This window comes from Nycticebus coucang, chromosome 6 (genome assembly GCF_027406575.1).
Source record: "Nycticebus coucang isolate mNycCou1 chromosome 6, mNycCou1.pri, whole genome shotgun sequence".
Lineage (NCBI taxonomy): Eukaryota > Metazoa > Chordata > Mammalia > Primates > Lorisidae > Nycticebus > Nycticebus coucang.
The window spans coordinates 58114436-58132254 of record NC_069785.1 but is presented as its reverse complement, the minus strand read 5'-3'; the positions used below and the strand labels follow the sequence as shown (position 1 = coordinate 58132254).

Below are 17819 nucleotides of genomic sequence, written 5' to 3'. Positions count from 1 at the left end.
GTGAATTTTTAACAATATGCATTCTATCTTATTTTATAATATTTTCTTACCCAACCTTTTATTTCAGACAATCTCAAATCTACAGGACATTTAAAAAAGTAGTAGTATTATCATCTGTATACCCATAAACTAGATCCATATATTTGTAACATTTTGCTTACCCCTCTTTATTTCCATACAGATATACATACACATTCATATTCAACTTTTTATTTGCTAAGCCATTTGAAAGTAAGTTGCAGACTTTATGATACTTTATCCCTAAATACTTCAATATTTATCTCTTAAATCTAAGACATTCTTATATAAAACCTAATGCCATTATTGTATATAAAATATTTAATATCACCATATTATCCATAGTCTATTGAATGGGATTTTTAAAATGATAACCTTTTCTAAGTAGTTTGATTTAGTGTTACGTCCATGGCAATAATAATTAATTCATAATAGTTTCAATACTTTGGCTTTAGATTTTTCTGGAAGCAATGATAAATTCTTATTCAGTGTAATAATTTAACTCTAGTTTCTTGCCTTATCTTTGTAATCAGGCCATTTATAAATAATAATGTAGTTTTCATTTTCTTCTATATAGCTTTTAATCAAATTCTTGAAAAAACTTCTCCAATTAAATATCCCAATTACTATGTTTGAAATGCATTTTTTAAAGGCTTTGGTCTTAGTTAAGTACATGAAAATAAAATACAAATTTTTGATTTTAGGAAAATTCACGAATTGTGAGGGTGAAAGTTATCGCTGGAGTAGGCCTTGCCAAGAAGGATATCTTGGGAGCTAGGTAAGTATATCAAATTGGGTTTTAATTTTACAACATTGCATTTATTAATTAGTCTTTTCTAAACTTTGGTTAAATGAAAAATCAATATTATTATTGTCATGCAAAGTGGAATAATAATATCTCCAACTTGTGGTTTACTAAATCTGTTGATATCAGAATTACTTAATGTGTGAAATTAGGTAACGGCACAAATAAGAGTGCTTATTATAAGATACATTATTGAGTTTTGTTTCTGGAAATTGGTAAAGTTCTAGCAGACAAAATTCTTTAGCAGATAACAACCATAAACCCCAGCTGTAATGCAAAAACCAATCTGAAGTCCGTGGAGAGTAAACAGAGCAGATCTTGGTGGGGAGTTAATGTTTGGAAGAAGGGAGTTTTGTTGAATGAGGTACCAATTTTATACATTAGTCTGAGGGCAGGTGGAAGCAGAACCTAGAACAACTATCGTTTTTATACCCTGGGAAACCAGTAGCCTGAATCTGACGATGGTGAGGATTTGGAAAGACAGAGCTGGAGAGTTCAACAACTCAGTTGAAGACAAATGATCTGAGCAGAGATCAGAGTTACTGCCCAAGAAACAGGGTTTGTAGTTCTTTTCTAAACAAGATAATTAATTGCATTAGGGTCTTAGGCCATTAAGTGTCGCTGTAACAGAATACCTGAGATGGAGTTGTTTATGAAGAAGAGATCTGTTTGGCTCATGATTCTGATGACTGGAAAGTTCAAGATTGGATATATGCATCTGGTGAGGGGCTTAGGCTGCTTCAACTCACCATAGAAAGGGGAAGGGGAACCAGCGTGTGCAAAGAGATCACATGGCAAGAGAGGATACAGGGCGATTGGTGCCAGTTGCTTTTTAAACACTCAGCTGTTATGGGAGCTAACAGAGTGAGAACTCACTTATCCTGAGGGAGGACATTGATCTATTCATGAGGGATCAGGCCCCATGAAATTTGATCTCCAATTATTGCCAAATTAGAGATCAAATTTTTTTTCTTTCTTTTTTAAAATTTTTTAAAAGTTTTATTTATTTATCTTTTATTTGTTTTTTTTGTTGTTGTTGTTTAGCAGGCCCAGCCTGGTTATAAACCTGCCACCTCTGCTACCTGGGGCTGGCACTCTAACCACTGAGCTGGGACACCCCTAAAGATCAAATTTCAACATAAATTGTGGAAGGGACAAATATCCAAACTATAGCAGTAATTAAAAAAAGCAAACAAACAAAAAGTCATCAGAGGAAAATGGCAGATTTCTCTCTCTAAAACTTAGCATTTATAATATTCAGGATATATGTATAATAAAAAATTATTTGCTCTGTAAAGAAGCAAGAAGATAGAACACATTTTTTATGCAGAGAAAAGAAAATAAACTCATAATCAAAAGATACAAAATCCAAGGAATGAAATAGAAATCATAAAAAATGAAAATTCTAGAACTAAAAAAGAAGATCTTTTAAATTAAAATTCTTGGATAGAATTAACAGCAAAACTAACAGCCAAATGGAAATGAAGAAGAAGAGTTAACTGAATCTAAAATAAACAGGCAAAAATTATTACCATATTGGAAATTGGGATAGACAAAGATTGGGAGGAAAAAGAGAACAGAGCTTCAAGCATTTGTTAAATGATACCAAACATTCTGACATATATGTAAATAGAAGGAGAGGAAGGGGAAAGAATGAGGCAAAACACTTCTGGAAGAAATAACGGCCAGGGTTTTTTTTTTTTTTCCAAATTCGATCAAAGACATAAATTTATAGTATCAAGAAATAGGAAATGGGACCAGGCGTGGTGGTTCACACCTGTTATCCTAGCACTCAGAGAAGCCGAGGTGAGAGAATTGCTTGAGATCAGCCTGGGCAAGAGTAAGACCCCATCTCTACTAAAAATAGAAAAAATTAGCTGGCACATGCCTGTAGTTCCAACTACTTGGGAGGCTGAGGCAAGGAGGATCTCTTGAGTCCAGGAATTTGAAGTTGCAGTGAGCTATGACTGCACCACTGTACTCCACCCTGGGTGACAGAGTGAGCCTCTGTCTCTAAAAAATAAAAAAAGAAAAGAAAAAAATACCAAGCAGGATAAACACTAGGAACACACTGAGGTACATAGTAGTCAAACTGTTGAAAGCCAACTATACAGAAAATAATCCTGACAAAAGAAAGAGAAAATAATGACACATTACTTAGAGAGGAAATACAGTTTAATCAGGACTCACTTTTCACTAGGAGCCACGGAGGCCAAGAGAAAATGGAATGATGGAGTAGCGACCACGGATCCAGAATTCTGTATTCAGTGAAAATACAAGGATGATGACAAAATAATGACATTTTCAGAAAAAGGAAAGCTATGAGAATTTGTTGTTGGCAGACCTGCAACTGTAAGAAATGTTAACAGAAGTTCAGCTAGCTGAACAAAATTGATACCAGATGGGAATTCAGATTCTCAGAAAGGAATAAAGAGCATCAAAAATATCTGGGAATATGCAAGAGACGTTTTGCTTTTTTCGTCAGATCTTTTTTAAAATAAAACCTATGCTTGTTGAAATCACAACTTACAACATTATATTATATATTAATGGGTACATACAACAACAACAGCATAAAGAACAGAGTTATGGACCTACTTGGTAGAATGGAATGATATTAAGTGTAAGGAGAATAAAAAATTAAGGCTGTGTATTACATCTAGATAAGCTACTAAAGATAATGCTAAGAATTATAGATTAAAAACATAGAAATATTAAAATGAAATTCTCAAAAAAATATGAGGCAGAAAGGAAGAATAAGTGATCAATAAGGAAAAAGCGAAGAAGAGAATGGAAAACAGGTAATAAATTGGCAGACTTAAGTCCAGTCATATCCATAATTACATTAAAAATTAATCGACTAAACATGAGGCAGAGGTTTTTAGAATAAACTAAAAAAACAAGACCCAACTACATACTGTCTATAAGAGATGCACTTACAGAAATAGAAAGACCTAGTTAAGTTGAAAGAAAATGGATACAAAAAGGTATGCCTTGCAAACAGACTGAGGGGGATGTATTAATACCTAATACTAAAGATTTCAACATGAATATTTTTAAGCATTTCATGATGATGATGAGTAATATCAGGGAGACATAACAATCATACATGTGTATGTGCCTGCTAACAGAATTTGGAAATATATGAATCAAAATTTGACAGTATTAAATGGAGAAGTAAAAGAAATCCTACAGTTGTAGTTGGAGACATTAACTCTTCTCTTTCAACAATTAATGAAACAACTATGAGTAGGTAAAAAAGTCAACAGAAACATAAATTTCAGCAATGTTATGATCAACATTGGCCTAAAGAACACTATTTCTAAGAAGTGCAAAATACACATTCTTTTCAAGTGTACATGGTATGTTCACCAGCATGGACCGTATAAAAAAAAAAAAATATATATATATATATATAATCTATCATAAAAGAACATATATTATAATACATATATATGATATATATAATTTATCTATTGTTATATAATGGTATTACCGAGAACTTAGTTGCTTAAAAGAACATACATTTATGAACTCACAGTTCCTGTGGTTCAGAAGTCCCTACATTGTTTAGCTGGGTCCTCTGTTGCTGGGTTTTGCAAAGCTGGTGTTGTGTATTTTTTTTTTTTTTTTCTAATTTAGCCTTCAGATCTCTCTTTGGAGAATGGCAATAACCTCTACCCCTGCTCTGACAGGACTCCAGGGATTTGGTCATACATGTTTACAGTGTACCTCTCCTGGTACTTTTTTTTTTTAATTTCAGATTAATATAGGAGGACATGCAATTAGGTTACGTTGTTTGCATTTGTTAGGTAAAGTCCAAGTTGCAGTGGAACCCTTTACCCAGGAAGTGTGTTCTATTGTACCCAATAGTTGAGAGCTTACCATGGCCCTGTCCCTTCCCCATCTTGTATTTAAATGTGTTTTTCTCTTATGTAGGCTTGTAGTTGTTCATGTACTAGTTTCATATTAGTATGGAGTACATTGAATGCTTGCTTTTCCATTCTTGTGATGCTTTATGTAAGAGGATGCTCTCCAGCTCCTTCAAAGTAAATACAAAAGATGTGTAGTATCCATCTCTCTTTATGGCTGAATAGTACTTCATGGTATACATATACCACAGTTTATTTTGGGATTGGTGGGCACTTGGGTTGTTGCCACATCTTTGCAATTATGAATTGAGGTGCTATTCGAGTGTAGATGTCCTTATGGTAAAATTATTTTTTTTTTCTTCTGGGTAGATACCTAGTAATAGGATTGTGGGATCAAATGAATGCTCTATTTTTAGCGCATTGGGGATTCTCCATACTTCTTTCCAGAAATAATTAGTTTGCAGTCCCACCAACAGTGTGTGTATAAGTGTTCTGTGTCCTTTTGTGGCACTTCTTTATCACAGAGGATGGCCTCATGCCTGGGTGTCTGACCCATGCTCAGGTATCTCTCTGACAGGAACGTTTTATATCCTGGCAGATGCCCATGGTCTGACCTGTGTGCAGTTTATTCCTTGCAAGTTAGCAGATAGCCACTCTCTAGAAGAATCCTGACCAGGAGAGAAGTTATGCTGGGGTGTAAGATTCGGGTAAGACACACAGGAGGCAACTCAAGACATGTGAAATAGCAGAAGCAGTTTATTACTGGCATGTGCACAAGCAAAGAGAGGGCAGTATGCCTCCCAGGGCCAGCAGCATGGGGGGAGCCATTCAGGACATGCACCCTTAACTAGATGGCGGGGAACAGGCAAGACCGTGTGAGCAAGGGACCTCTGGACGGAGGTGATTGTTGGGATCCAGGGCATTACCCAAGCAGTATTACCTCAAGGAGTTCTGATTGGTGGGTTTAGAGCAAGCAGGTGTGAGTTCCACGGAGTTATGTTATGGCAGAGAGATGAGCGCTGTGGCACATCTGAGCAGTTCTCAGGGGCATGGGGGTCAGAGGGGGGAAGATAATTAAAATGATTGAATTAACCTCTTGACTAAAAAGACAAAAGAATGTAATAAAAATCAAACAAAATCTTAAAAATCTAAAAAGGTTATAAGCCATTAGACCTGTGATTAAAAGGATTTCTTTCTCTATTTCACCAACTTAGTACTTTAGCTTTTTAATAAGATGAAAAAAATTACTATAATTTACATACCCTGCCTAAGGAACCCTGATTTTCAGTGTAGGAAATAACTGCAGAAATTTGTTAACAAGGAAAACTGTGTAAATTTCATAGTTTAGGTATTCGGAGCTTGGAGTAAGCAACAGTTTAAACTTTCTCTTTTTTAAAATTTCAACAGTGATCCTTATGTGCGAGTGACATTATATGACCCAATGAATGGAGTTCTTACAAGTGTGCAAACGAAAACCATTAAAAAGGTTAGACTTAACAGTATTCAAAAAATTTTTAAATGTATTTTGTTTTATTTTTATACAAAAAATATAAAAAAGTTTAGTTATACTATGTATATTATTTTATAGACTTTGAATCCGAAGTGGAATGAAGAAATATTATTCAGAGTAAGTATGCATCTTATCTTATTCAAACAGAAAAAATAAATTTTTTCTCAATAAGTCAGAATTATCAAGTCTCATAGTTTAAAATATATTCTTAGAATTTCTCAGAGTTAAAAAAATTTTTTTAATGAAAATTGGGGATGATATGGCTCACTTATGAAAAACCTTTTAACATGAAAAACAAATGTAAGGTAATGGAGAGGTAAAAGACTATTGTAAAACTGGAATTATCTTATTCTAATAAAACTGATTTAGTGACTATGCAGTCATCATATTATGATTTAGCAGATTGTGTTTTCCCATAATGATGATGCAGCATTTGTATCTCCCCAGTGATTTGTTTATTAAATAGACTGACCAGGTAAAGTCGATGAGGACCTATCAATAAGGGAATACTTTTCTTCTTATGCACCTTTCATTCACATTTTTGCCTTTCCTCCTCACCCCACCCCAATATACCATAGGAGCAAACTCCAATTGGCCGTTATTTCTGGCTCCCCAGGGTGCCCACGCACTGGCACTATCTCCTTGTGCCAATATATCAGAGTCCTTACTGTTACCAGAATCAGTACCCTCCCACCACTGGTGGAGATGCCCTTCAGTAATTTCCCACTTTCTGCTTTATTATTCCTGCTTGTGTCATTCTTCCTTGACCCCCTATTTTCCTGTGGCTGGTGATTCATTTCTCTCTTCACCTGAATAACTAACATGTCTGAAAGAATTGCCTGCCTTCTTCATTTCCACTTTATTAGCCCTCTCTAATCTAACTCACACCCACTGCCCCTGTGCTCAAATTAATGAAACTGCTGCTAAGGTCGCCAGTGATTTCTGTGTTGCCAGGGTCATTCTGATGGGATCTTGCTCATGCTCTTAGCATTTGACAAAGGTGACTATTCTCGGAATACCAGCCTCTCTGGGGGCCTCGATGGCATCACATTTGGTTTCAGTCAAGAAGCTGTTCTTCCTTATTCCACGTGCAAAGGTTTTGTGTTTTTGTTTTGTTCCATTTTAACAAAGTGAATTAGATGGGAAGAAATTGCTGAAGCAAAAGTCAAAGATGCTGTTACTGAAGACCCCACCAGCAGCACCAATTTGCTTGCTCCTGAGTTTGTTCAGAGAAAAATTTTCCCCATTCTGTCACCTGTGGCATAGGAATAGCATTTTTAATCAGTTTGCAAAGTTTGGATTCTTGAGGAGTTGTTATTGAGTCAATTGCATAGTCATACGCAATTTCAAAAAATTCATACTCATTTCAAAAAAATGAAGCTAAGTATCTGTTTTTACTCTTTCACCAGAATAAATTCCACATTTGATAATGTCTGGTTTTGATTGCTTCTTTGGCACAAGTGTTGGTTAGGAGAGAGTTTTAAAGTTCCCAGGTTGTTCAGTTTTCATTTATTTATACTTTCATGATTATTTTACTTATTTTAATTGCATTTTCGCAGAAATACATGTATTTTCAAGAGATCAAAGTTTTCTTCATTCTTTTTCCTGGTATCATTGGCTTGCCCACATCAAATAATGTTTAGATGAATATTTAATGATAGATGGATATTTATCTTGTTCCAGATTTTAATGGGAATGCATCTAACCTATCTCCATTAAACAAGGATAGATTTTTATTATTTTATCATGTTAAAAAGATATTCAGCTATTGCTGTTTTTTTCTGAGTTTTAAAAGAAATATATCAACATTTCTAATTTTAGCCACGATGCAGTAATACGATATTGGACTTAACATGATGCTACAAAGAACTATAAAGCTTGGGGGAATGGGGAGATACTGGTCAAAGGGTATAAACTTTCAGGTGTAAAATGAGTAAATTCTGGGGATTTAATGTATAGCATTAATGACTGTTGTTAATAATACTGTATGGTATTCTTGAGATTTACTAACAGATGTTAAGGGTCCTCATCAAAGACTTTTCCCATAGTAACCATGTGTTGTGACACATGTATTAATATTAATTCATTTGATTGCAATTATTTTACAACGTATACCTATATCAAGTCACTACATGTCCACTTTGAATATATACAATTTTTTCTTGTCAACTATATCTCAAAAAAGCTGGGAAAAAGAAGAAACCTACTTAGATATAATGAAATAGGTTAAAGTTAAAAAGATGCAAAAAGACATAATTATACAAAAACTGAACTAGCTATAATAATGTCAGACAAAGTAGACTTCAGAACACAGAAAGTACTGGGGTTAAAGAGAGCCTTTATAGAATGATAAAGAGTTCATGAAGAAGCCATGACAATTCCAACTGTGTATGCATTTAACAACAAAGCTTCGAAGTGTCCAAAGCAACAAATGATAGAACTGGAGAAAAGGAGAAATAGGCACGTATATTATTATTACACTAGAGAATTCAACACTCTTCTCTCTTTCAATAATTGGCAGAGCAAGTAGACAAAAAAATTTAGTAAAGATATAAAAGACCCTGAATAACACCATCAAATCAGTTTTATCTAATTGACATCTACATACTGTCCACCCCAACTACAGCAGAATAAATGGTAATCTGGGCCAAAATCCAAACATTAATAATTTCAAAAGAATAGAAATGGCATCAAAGTAAGAACCAATGACAAAAAAGGTATCTGGAAAATCTTAAAATATTTGGAAATTAGATACTGCCAAATAAGCCATGGGTCAAATAAAAATTCTTGAGGATTAGGCATTGTGGTGGGTACCTGTAGCCCCAGCTACTTGGGAGGCTGAGGCAAGAGAATCACTTAAGCCCAAGACTTGGGGGTTGCTGTGAGCTGTGATGCAACAGCACTCTACCGAGGGTGACATAGACTCTATCTCAAAAAAAAAAAAAAAAAAAATCTTGAGGGAAATTAGAAAATATTTTAACAGAATGAAATAAAAATATATTACACTGTATAGGTTGCAGCAAATACAATGTTTGTATGGAAATATATATGATTAAATGCTTATATTAGGAAAGAAAGAATGTCTTGAATCATTAAGCGTCCATCTTAAACTAGAAAGTAGTATCACTGAAGAACCTACAAACATTCAGTGTATGTTGAGGAATACCATGAATAACTTTATTCTCAAAATTCAATAACTTAGATGAAATAGACCAGTTTTTTACATGACAAATTCTACAAAAACTTCGCGTCCTCCCTCCTGTACCCTCCCGTACCCTCCCTGCCTCCACACTGGCCCGCTCATCTGGCCAGGGACTCTGGTAGCCACGTGCCCTCCAGAGCCCTCCCTGCCTCTGCGCAGAGCCCTTCTCCTGGCCAGAGACTGCTGGAGCCTTGGGCTCTCTATGCTAAAGTCACTGGGTGCTAGGTACTCCCAGATCCATGCATACCACCTCCCGCCCTGTTGCTGGATCCGGGTGTGTCACAATCCGGAGCTACTTCCACAACCAGAACTCCCTGGCTGGGGCAGCCCCAGAGGATCTACACAGGGTCACTCCCTACAAAGATCCAGCAACAATAGAGTGATTCTCGCTGGGGTCTAATCTTGGAGAGACACCTCCCCAACTCTGAGGACGGCCAGAGGCAACGGTGAAGAACAATCGTGAGGTGAAATCAACAGAAAAACTCTGGCAATATGAATAATCAGAGTAGATCAACTCCCCCAATGATCAATGGGGCAGACGCAGCACAAGATCCCATGCACAAACAAATAGCTGAGATCTCAGAAATCGAATTCAGAATCTGGATAGCAAATAAGATCGAATTAGAATTCCAAGCGGTAACCCAAAAGATATCTGAAGAATTCAACGAATTCAAAGACCAAATGACCAAAGATTTTGGCACATTGAGATAAGAAGTTGCAGCCCTCAAAGATCTGAGAAACACGGTAGAATCCCTCAGTAACAGAATGGAGCAAGCAGAAGAAAGGATTTCTGATATTGAAGACAAAGATTTTGAATGCTTCCAAACTCTCAAAGAGGCAGAGAAAGGGAGGGCAAAAACAGATTACTCTCTCAGCTCTGGGATAATTCGAAGAAAACCAATATTCGTCTTATAGGGGTCCCGAAAAGTGACGAAGTGTCTTCACAAGGCACAGTGTCTCTTCTCCATGAGATTATGAAGAACTTTCCAGACATGCCGAGAGATTCTGAAATTCAGATAGCAGACAGTTTCACAACTCCAGCACAACTCAACCCAAATAAGACATCCCCCAGACACATCATAATCAACTTCACTAAAGTTAATACGAAGGAGAAAATTCTGAAAGCTGCCAAATGAAAGAAAACCATCACCTACAAGGGGAAGAATATTAGAATAACTGCAGCTCTCTCTGCTGAAACCTTTCAAGCTAGAAGACGATGCTCATCTACTTTTAATCTCCTAAAACAAAATAACCTTCAACCCAGGGTCCGATACCCAGCTAAACTGAGTTTCACTTATGATGGAGAAATTAAATACTTCAATGACATTCACATGTTGAAGAAATTTGCCATAATTAAACCAGCTCTCCAGGATATTCTCAGGCCTATCTTCCATAAAGACCAGCTAATCCTCCACCACAAAAGTAAACCCACCCATAAAAATTTGATCAAATTCCAACTTCCACAGTCGCAAAAGGATTAAAAATGTCCACCAGACTCTCGAAAAGCTTATCAGTATTCTCAATTAATGTGAATGGTTTAAATTGGCCTCTAAAGAGGCACAGGTTGGCTGACCGGATGCAAAAACTCAAGCCAGATATCTGCTGCATACAAGAATCACATCTTACATTAAAAGACAAATTTAGACACAAGGTGAAGGGATGGACATCTATACTCCAGGCAAATGGAAAGCAGAAAAAAGCAGGCGTTACAATCCTATTCGCAGACGCAATAGGCTTAAACCAACTGAAATAAGGAAGGATAAGGATGGACATTTCATATTTGTTAAAGGTAATAATATGATGAGATTTCAATTATTAATATTTATGCACCCAACCGGAATGCACCTCAATTTATAAGAGAAACACTAACAGATATGAGCAACTTGATTTCCTCCAGTTCCATAGTAGTTGGAGATTTTAACTCCCCTGTAGCAGTGCTGAATAGATCTTCCAAAAAGAAGCTAAGCAAAGAAATTCTAGCTTTAAACTTAACCATTCAACATCTGGACTTAACAGACATCTACAGAACATTTCATCCCAACAAAACTGAATACACACACACACACACACAAAAAAAAAAAACCTGAATACACATTCTTCTCATCAGCCCACGGAATATACTCCAAAATTGACCACATCCTAGGCCACAAATCTAACCTCAGCAAATTTAAAAAAATAGAAATTATTTTTGCATCCTCTCAGACCATCATGGAATAAAAGTTGAACTCAATAACAACAGGAACCTGCATACCCATACAAAAACATGGAAGCTAAACAACCTTATGCTGAAGATAGATAGGTTATAGATGAGATTAAGAAGGAAATCACCAAATTTTTGGAACAAAATAACAAGACACAAATTATCAGTACTTCTGGGATACTGCAAAGGCAGTCCTCAGAAGGAAATTTATACTACTGCAAGCCTTCCTCAAGAAAAAGGAAAGAGAAGAAGTTAATAACTTAATGTGACATCTCAAGCAACTGGAGAAGGAAGAACACTCCAACCCCAAACCCAGCAGAACAAAAGAAATAACCAAAATCAGAGCAGAATTAAATGAAATTGAAAACAGAAGAATTATACAACAGATTGATAAATTCAAAAGTTGGTTTTTTGAAAAGGTCAATAAAATAACCTTTGGCTAAACTAACCAGGAAAAAAAGAGTAAAATCTCTAATTTCATCAATCAGAAATGGTAACAATGAAATAACAACAGACCCCCTCAGAAATTAAAAAAATCCTTAATACTACAAGAAACTCTACTCTCAGAAATATGAAAATCTGAAAGAAATAGACCAATACCTGGAAGTACGCCACCTACCAAGACTTAGCCAGAATGAAGTGGAAATGTTGAATGGGCCTATATCAAGTTCTGAAATAGCATCAACTATACAAAATTTCCCTAAAAAGAATAGCCCAGGACCAGATGGCTTTACGTCAGAATTCTACCAAACCTAGTACCTATATTACTAAACCTCTTCCAAAATATAGAAAAAGAAGGAATATTACCCAACACATTCTACGAAGCCAACATCACCTTGATCCCCAAACCAGGGAAAGACCCAACAAGAAAAGAAAATTATAGGCCAGTATCACTAATGAATATTGATGCAAAAATACTCAATAAGATCCTAACAAACAAGAATCCAACAACACATCAAAAAAATTATACACCACGACCAAGTGGGATTTATCCCAGGATCTCAAGGCTGGTTCAATATACGTAAATCTATAAATGTCATGAAATAGCTGAAGACGTTAACAAATGGAAAAACATACCATGCTCATGGCTGGGAAGAATCAACATTGTTAAAATGTCTATACTACCCAAAGCAATATATAATTTTAATGCAATTCCTATTAAAGCTCCATTATCATATTTTAAAGATCTTGAAAAAATAATGCTTCATTTTATATGGAACCAGAAAAAACCTCGAATAGCCAAAACATTACTCAGCAATAAAAACAAAGCATGAGGAATCACGCTACCAGACCTGAGACTGTACTATAAATCCATAGTGATCAAAACAGCATGGTACTGGCACAAAAACAGAGAAGTAGATGTCTGGAACAGAATAGAGAAGCAAGAGATGAATCCAGCTACTTACCATTATTTGCTCTTTGACCAGCCAATTAAAAACATTCAGTGGGGAAAAGATTCCCTATTTAACAAATGGTGCTGGGTGAACCAGCTGGCAACCTGTAGAAGACTGAAACTGGACCCACACCTTTCACTATTAACTAAGATAGACTCTCACTGGATGAAAGATTTAAACTTAAGACATGAAACTATAAAAATACTTGAAGAAAGTGCAGGGAAAACTCTTGAAGGAATCAGCCTGGGTGAATATTTTATGAGGACTCCCCAGGCAATTGAAGCAGTATCAAAAATACGTACTGGGACCTGATTAAACTAAAAAGCTTCTGCACAGCCAAGAACATAGTAAGTAAAGCAAGCAGACAGCCCTCAGAATGGGAGAAAATATTTGCAGGTTATACCTCCGATAAAGGTCTAATAACCAGAATCCACAGAGAACTCAAATGTATTAGCAAGAAAAGAACACGTGATCCCATCTCAGGGTAGGCAAGGGACTTGAAGAGAAACTTCTCTAAAGAAGACAGACGCTCGATCTACAAACATGAAAAAAAGCTCATCATTCTTAATCATCAGAGAAATGCAAATCAAAACTACTCTGAGATATCACCTAACCCCAGTAAGAGTAGCCCACATAACAAAATCCCAAAACCAGAGATGTTAGCATAGATGTGGAGAAAAGGGCACACTTCTACACTGCTGGTGGGAATGCACACTAATACGTTCCTTCTGGAAGGATGTTTGGAGAATACTTAGAGACCTAAAACTAGACCTGCCATTCGATCCTATAATTCCTTTACTAGGTTTATACCCAGAAGACCAAAAGTCACAATATAACAAAGACATCTGTACCAGAATGTTTATTGCAGCCCAATTCATAATTGCTAAGTCATGGAAGAAGCCCAAGTGCCCATCAACCCACGAATGGACTAGCAAATTGTGGTACAAGTATACCATGGAATACTATGCAGCCTTAAAGAAAGATGGAGACTTTACCTCTTTCATGTTTACATGGATGGAGCTGGAACATATTCTTCTTAGCGAAGTATCTCAGGAATGGAAGAAAAAGTATCCAATGTACTCAGCCCTACTATGAAGCTAAATTATAGCTTTCACATGAAGGCTATAACCCAACTACAGCGCAAGACTATTGGGAAAGGGCCAAGGCAGGGGGAGGGAGGGTAATGGGTGGGACCACACCTATGGTGCATCTTAGAATGCGTACAGGCGAAACTTATTAAATGCAGAATACAAATGTCTACATGCAATAACTAAGAAAATGCCATGAAGGCTACGTTGAACAATTTGATAAGAATATTTCAGATGGTATATGAAACCAGCATATTGTACCCCTTGATTTCACTAATATACACAGCTATGATTTAACAATAAAAAAAATTAAAAAGAAAAAAGAAATAGATTACCTGAATAGTCTTATATTTCTTAAGAAAGTGAATTTGAAGTTTAAAACCTTTCTACAAAGACAACTTCAGGCCCAGGTAGTTCTATTAAATAATATCACATGTTTAAGGAATAAATAATTCTGATTGTATACAATGTCTTACCAAAAATAAAAGAGTAGGGAACATATCCCATTTCATTTATAAGGCCAGCATTGCCTGATATCAAAGCCAGACAAGAGGCTTTATAAGAAAATAAAATTACATTGGTCCTGAATCAAGGCCAGAAATTTGCTGAAGCTGTTCGTTTCAAGCAGGAGTCTAAAGAATTATCTTTCAGTGGTCTGTTGGCTGTTTCAAAACTTGGGAAATGTAATGGTCAATTCATTAGAAAGAACCAATATGAGTCATTGGTGATAGATGTAGGCTAGTATTTATTTGTAGTCTTAATACTGGGGTTCCAAAACATCCTTAAAATATTATGTTTATCTCAAGAGGATACTTAAGTTATTCACTAGAATTATAAGGTTGTTAAATCTTAATTACAACCCCCTGAAATTACTGTGAGTTTTCACTCAAAATAAAAAGATAATTCTACAGTAAAAAATAATAACAACAAAGAAGCATGCTGCTGTCTTTTTCCCCCAGAGTCTCAACATTTTGTAAAAGAAAAATGTGTAGTTTATCATCAAAATAAATAGTTAAATATTTGCTATAAATAATTTTAAAATAGAAAAGCAAATTACAGGTTATTAACCTTTATGACCATAGCCTCTTTGTGCTAAGTTCACTGTATTGGTACCCTTCTGTTCTGAAAGGGTCTGTAATTTGTTCTCACAGGGATAGATACCCCTTCTGGGTCTGTGTGTGTTTGTCTTTCCTGTCTGCATAACCTCAGCCATTACAGCTATCTGGGGGCTTACCACGTACAGAATGCATAATCTATAAGGTTGCAAATTCATGCATCAATCTGTCCTTCCGGGGACATAGTTCATAGAGAAGTAGGTGCAAGAGTGAGCTAATGACCATGGAATCCATTGGTTTCAACACCTACAGCACCATCTAGGTGTGGCCTTGTAGACCACTGGGATAGCCTACTGAAGGCATGACTGACATACTAACTTGGAGGCAGTATTCTGTAAAGATGGCATACCATTCTTTGGGATACAGTTTTTTCATTTAATCAGAAGCCTCAATATGAGACTATGTTCTCAAGTATGCATGGGTCTAGGGATGAAGGATTGGGAATAGGAGTGGCTCCACTTATGATGTGCCAGTGATAGACTGAAGGACTTCCTGCTTCCCATTCACACCCTCTGGGCTCTGCAGAGTTAAAGGACTGAGTCCTCAAAGACAGCACATTCTTTCTAGGGGACAAAGCAAGTGTCTCATGGAGCCGCAGTCTATAGTGACTGCCAGATCACTCTGGACTTCTTGTATCCAGGAACTAGCAGTGACCATCACTTGGTTGAGTTTGCTTGTATAGTCATTCTTCAGGGTCTATTAGTTTTTTGCAGGAACTAGACTAGAGATTAAATGAATTTGTTATAGGAACCACGCTTGGATTCTTTAGGTCTTTAGTGGTGGCACTAATCTCTGACATTCCCACTAGGTTGCAGTATATATTTTTTTAATTTCAGCTTGCTTGTTCATTCTTCTTAGTTTGAAGTACTCTTTTCTTTTTTGTTCATTTTCTTCTTCCTCTGGCGATGCTCTTTCCCGTTGCCTCCCCAGTAGCTGGGATTACAGATGCTTACCACAACATCCAGCTCGTTGATGTTAGTAGAGATGGGGTCTTACTCTGGCTCACTGCTGCTCATAGTGGTCTCGAACCTCTGAGCTCAGGCAATCCACCCGCCTTGGCCTCCCATAGCGCTGGGACTACAGGCGTGAGCCACCACGCTCAGCCAGGTTGCAATATTTTTGTTTTTTTTAAACAGTTTTATTGAGATATAATTCCTATAACATATAATTCACCCACTTAATGTACGCAAGTCAATGTTTTTTAATATATTTACACAGTTGGTACAACTTTCACCAAAATCAATTTTAGAACATTTTTATCACTCCATAAAGAAACCCCATGCTCACTACCTGTCACTTTCCCATTTTCCCCAATTTTCCCCTGATGCTTACCCCTCTCCCCAGGCAACTGCCAGGTTGCTTTTGGTCTCTGTGGATTTGCCTGTTCTGGGTATTTCGTATAAGTGATACCATAAAATATGTGATCCTTTCATTTTGACTTTGGCTAGGTTAATTACAATATGTCTAGATATTCTATTTAAATGAGTCATATCTAGAGGTTGACATCCATCTAGTAACTGTCTGAATCTCTAGTGATGCTTGGGAAATTTTCAACTATAGTATCTTCAGCTAGAGCCTCCATGCTTTTGGGGACTCCCTTCTTTTCCTTCAGGGATACCTATAATTCATATGTTTGTACATTTTGCACAGTCCCATTTCTAAGAGATTGTTCTGCATTTGCTCTCTTCTTTTCAGCCTCTTTAAATGACTGGGTTAGCTGGAGTGCCTTCTTTAAGCTCTGATATTCTTTCTTTTCTTTTCTTTGGCTTAGTTTGTTGCTGAAATGCTCTGCTTGCTGATTTGAAACTCCCTGAATGCCTCTTTCCATTCTTTAACGCTTTCCAATCCTGTGTCAGACCTCATCCAATATAATGATTTTTCTTCCACTCCTGTGTCAGATGTCATCTGACACATTTTCTTACGCCTCTCACTCCATGACAAGAGGTTAGTGACAATGCTGAGTACATTCTTTGACCCTCAAATACAGTTGATCACTGGTTATAGGAAGAAATAACCTGTTCAATTTGAAAGACTGACAGTTATTTTGGAATACACAAAGTTTATGGGAAGAGTGAACAGAGCTGATCAGTACTCTGGATGTTACAGATTTACAAGAATGTCTCATAAATGGTAAAATAAAATAATCTGCTGATAGAAGTTGGAGTTGTGAACAGCTACATCTTTTACTTATTAGATAAGAAGGAAAGTGGAGAAAAAGTATAGACACACCTTTCTTAACGGAGAAATCTCATCACTCAATTTGTGAGGAACCGAAATTCAAGAAAGAGGGGAAGACCAGCATGTTCTGACACTGAGGAAAGGCTGAATGGGAAGATGCATTTCATAATGCAAAATGAAAAAATACCAACAAAAGATTCCCTGCTTTTTCACAGAAGAAATGAGAAAAATGAAAGCAGAGAAACCATTTTCTACTGAGACATGCAAGAGGAAGCCTGCACTTTATCCTGGAGATTGCTTCGAGCAGTATCACACTCAAAAAAATTATAAACAAAAATAAACACAATAATTATTGCATGTAACCTAAAATAGACAAAATCATCAGATAAGTTCATATTTGTATTTTTCTCTTTTAAAACTGTCAGATAATTATAAGT

The 17819-nt window shown here is 36.3% G+C and overlaps 1 protein-coding gene and 1 non-coding gene across 4 annotated transcripts in view; both read left to right on the top strand.

Moving 5' to 3' along the window:
* The window catches only part of NEDD4 (NEDD4 E3 ubiquitin protein ligase), a 171244-nt gene that overhangs the window by 16886 nt on the left and 136539 nt on the right, over positions 1-17819 (top strand). For 2 of the 3 annotated variants that reach the window (XM_053593914.1, XM_053593915.1), the window contains exons 2-4: positions 723-796; positions 6103-6181; positions 6284-6322. In XM_053593914.1, coding sequence (XP_053449889.1) covers positions 723-796; positions 6103-6181; positions 6284-6322 — 192 coding nt within the window. Of the gene's footprint in view, positions 1-722; positions 797-6102; positions 6182-6283; positions 6323-17819 lie in introns of those variants that run through there. The other variant, XM_053593916.1, reaches the window with a different exon arrangement.
* Positions 14667-14803, top strand: LOC128589491 (small nucleolar RNA SNORA2/SNORA34 family). The gene has a single exon (XR_008381057.1). It is a non-coding gene; the product is annotated as a small nucleolar RNA SNORA2/SNORA34 family (small nucleolar RNA).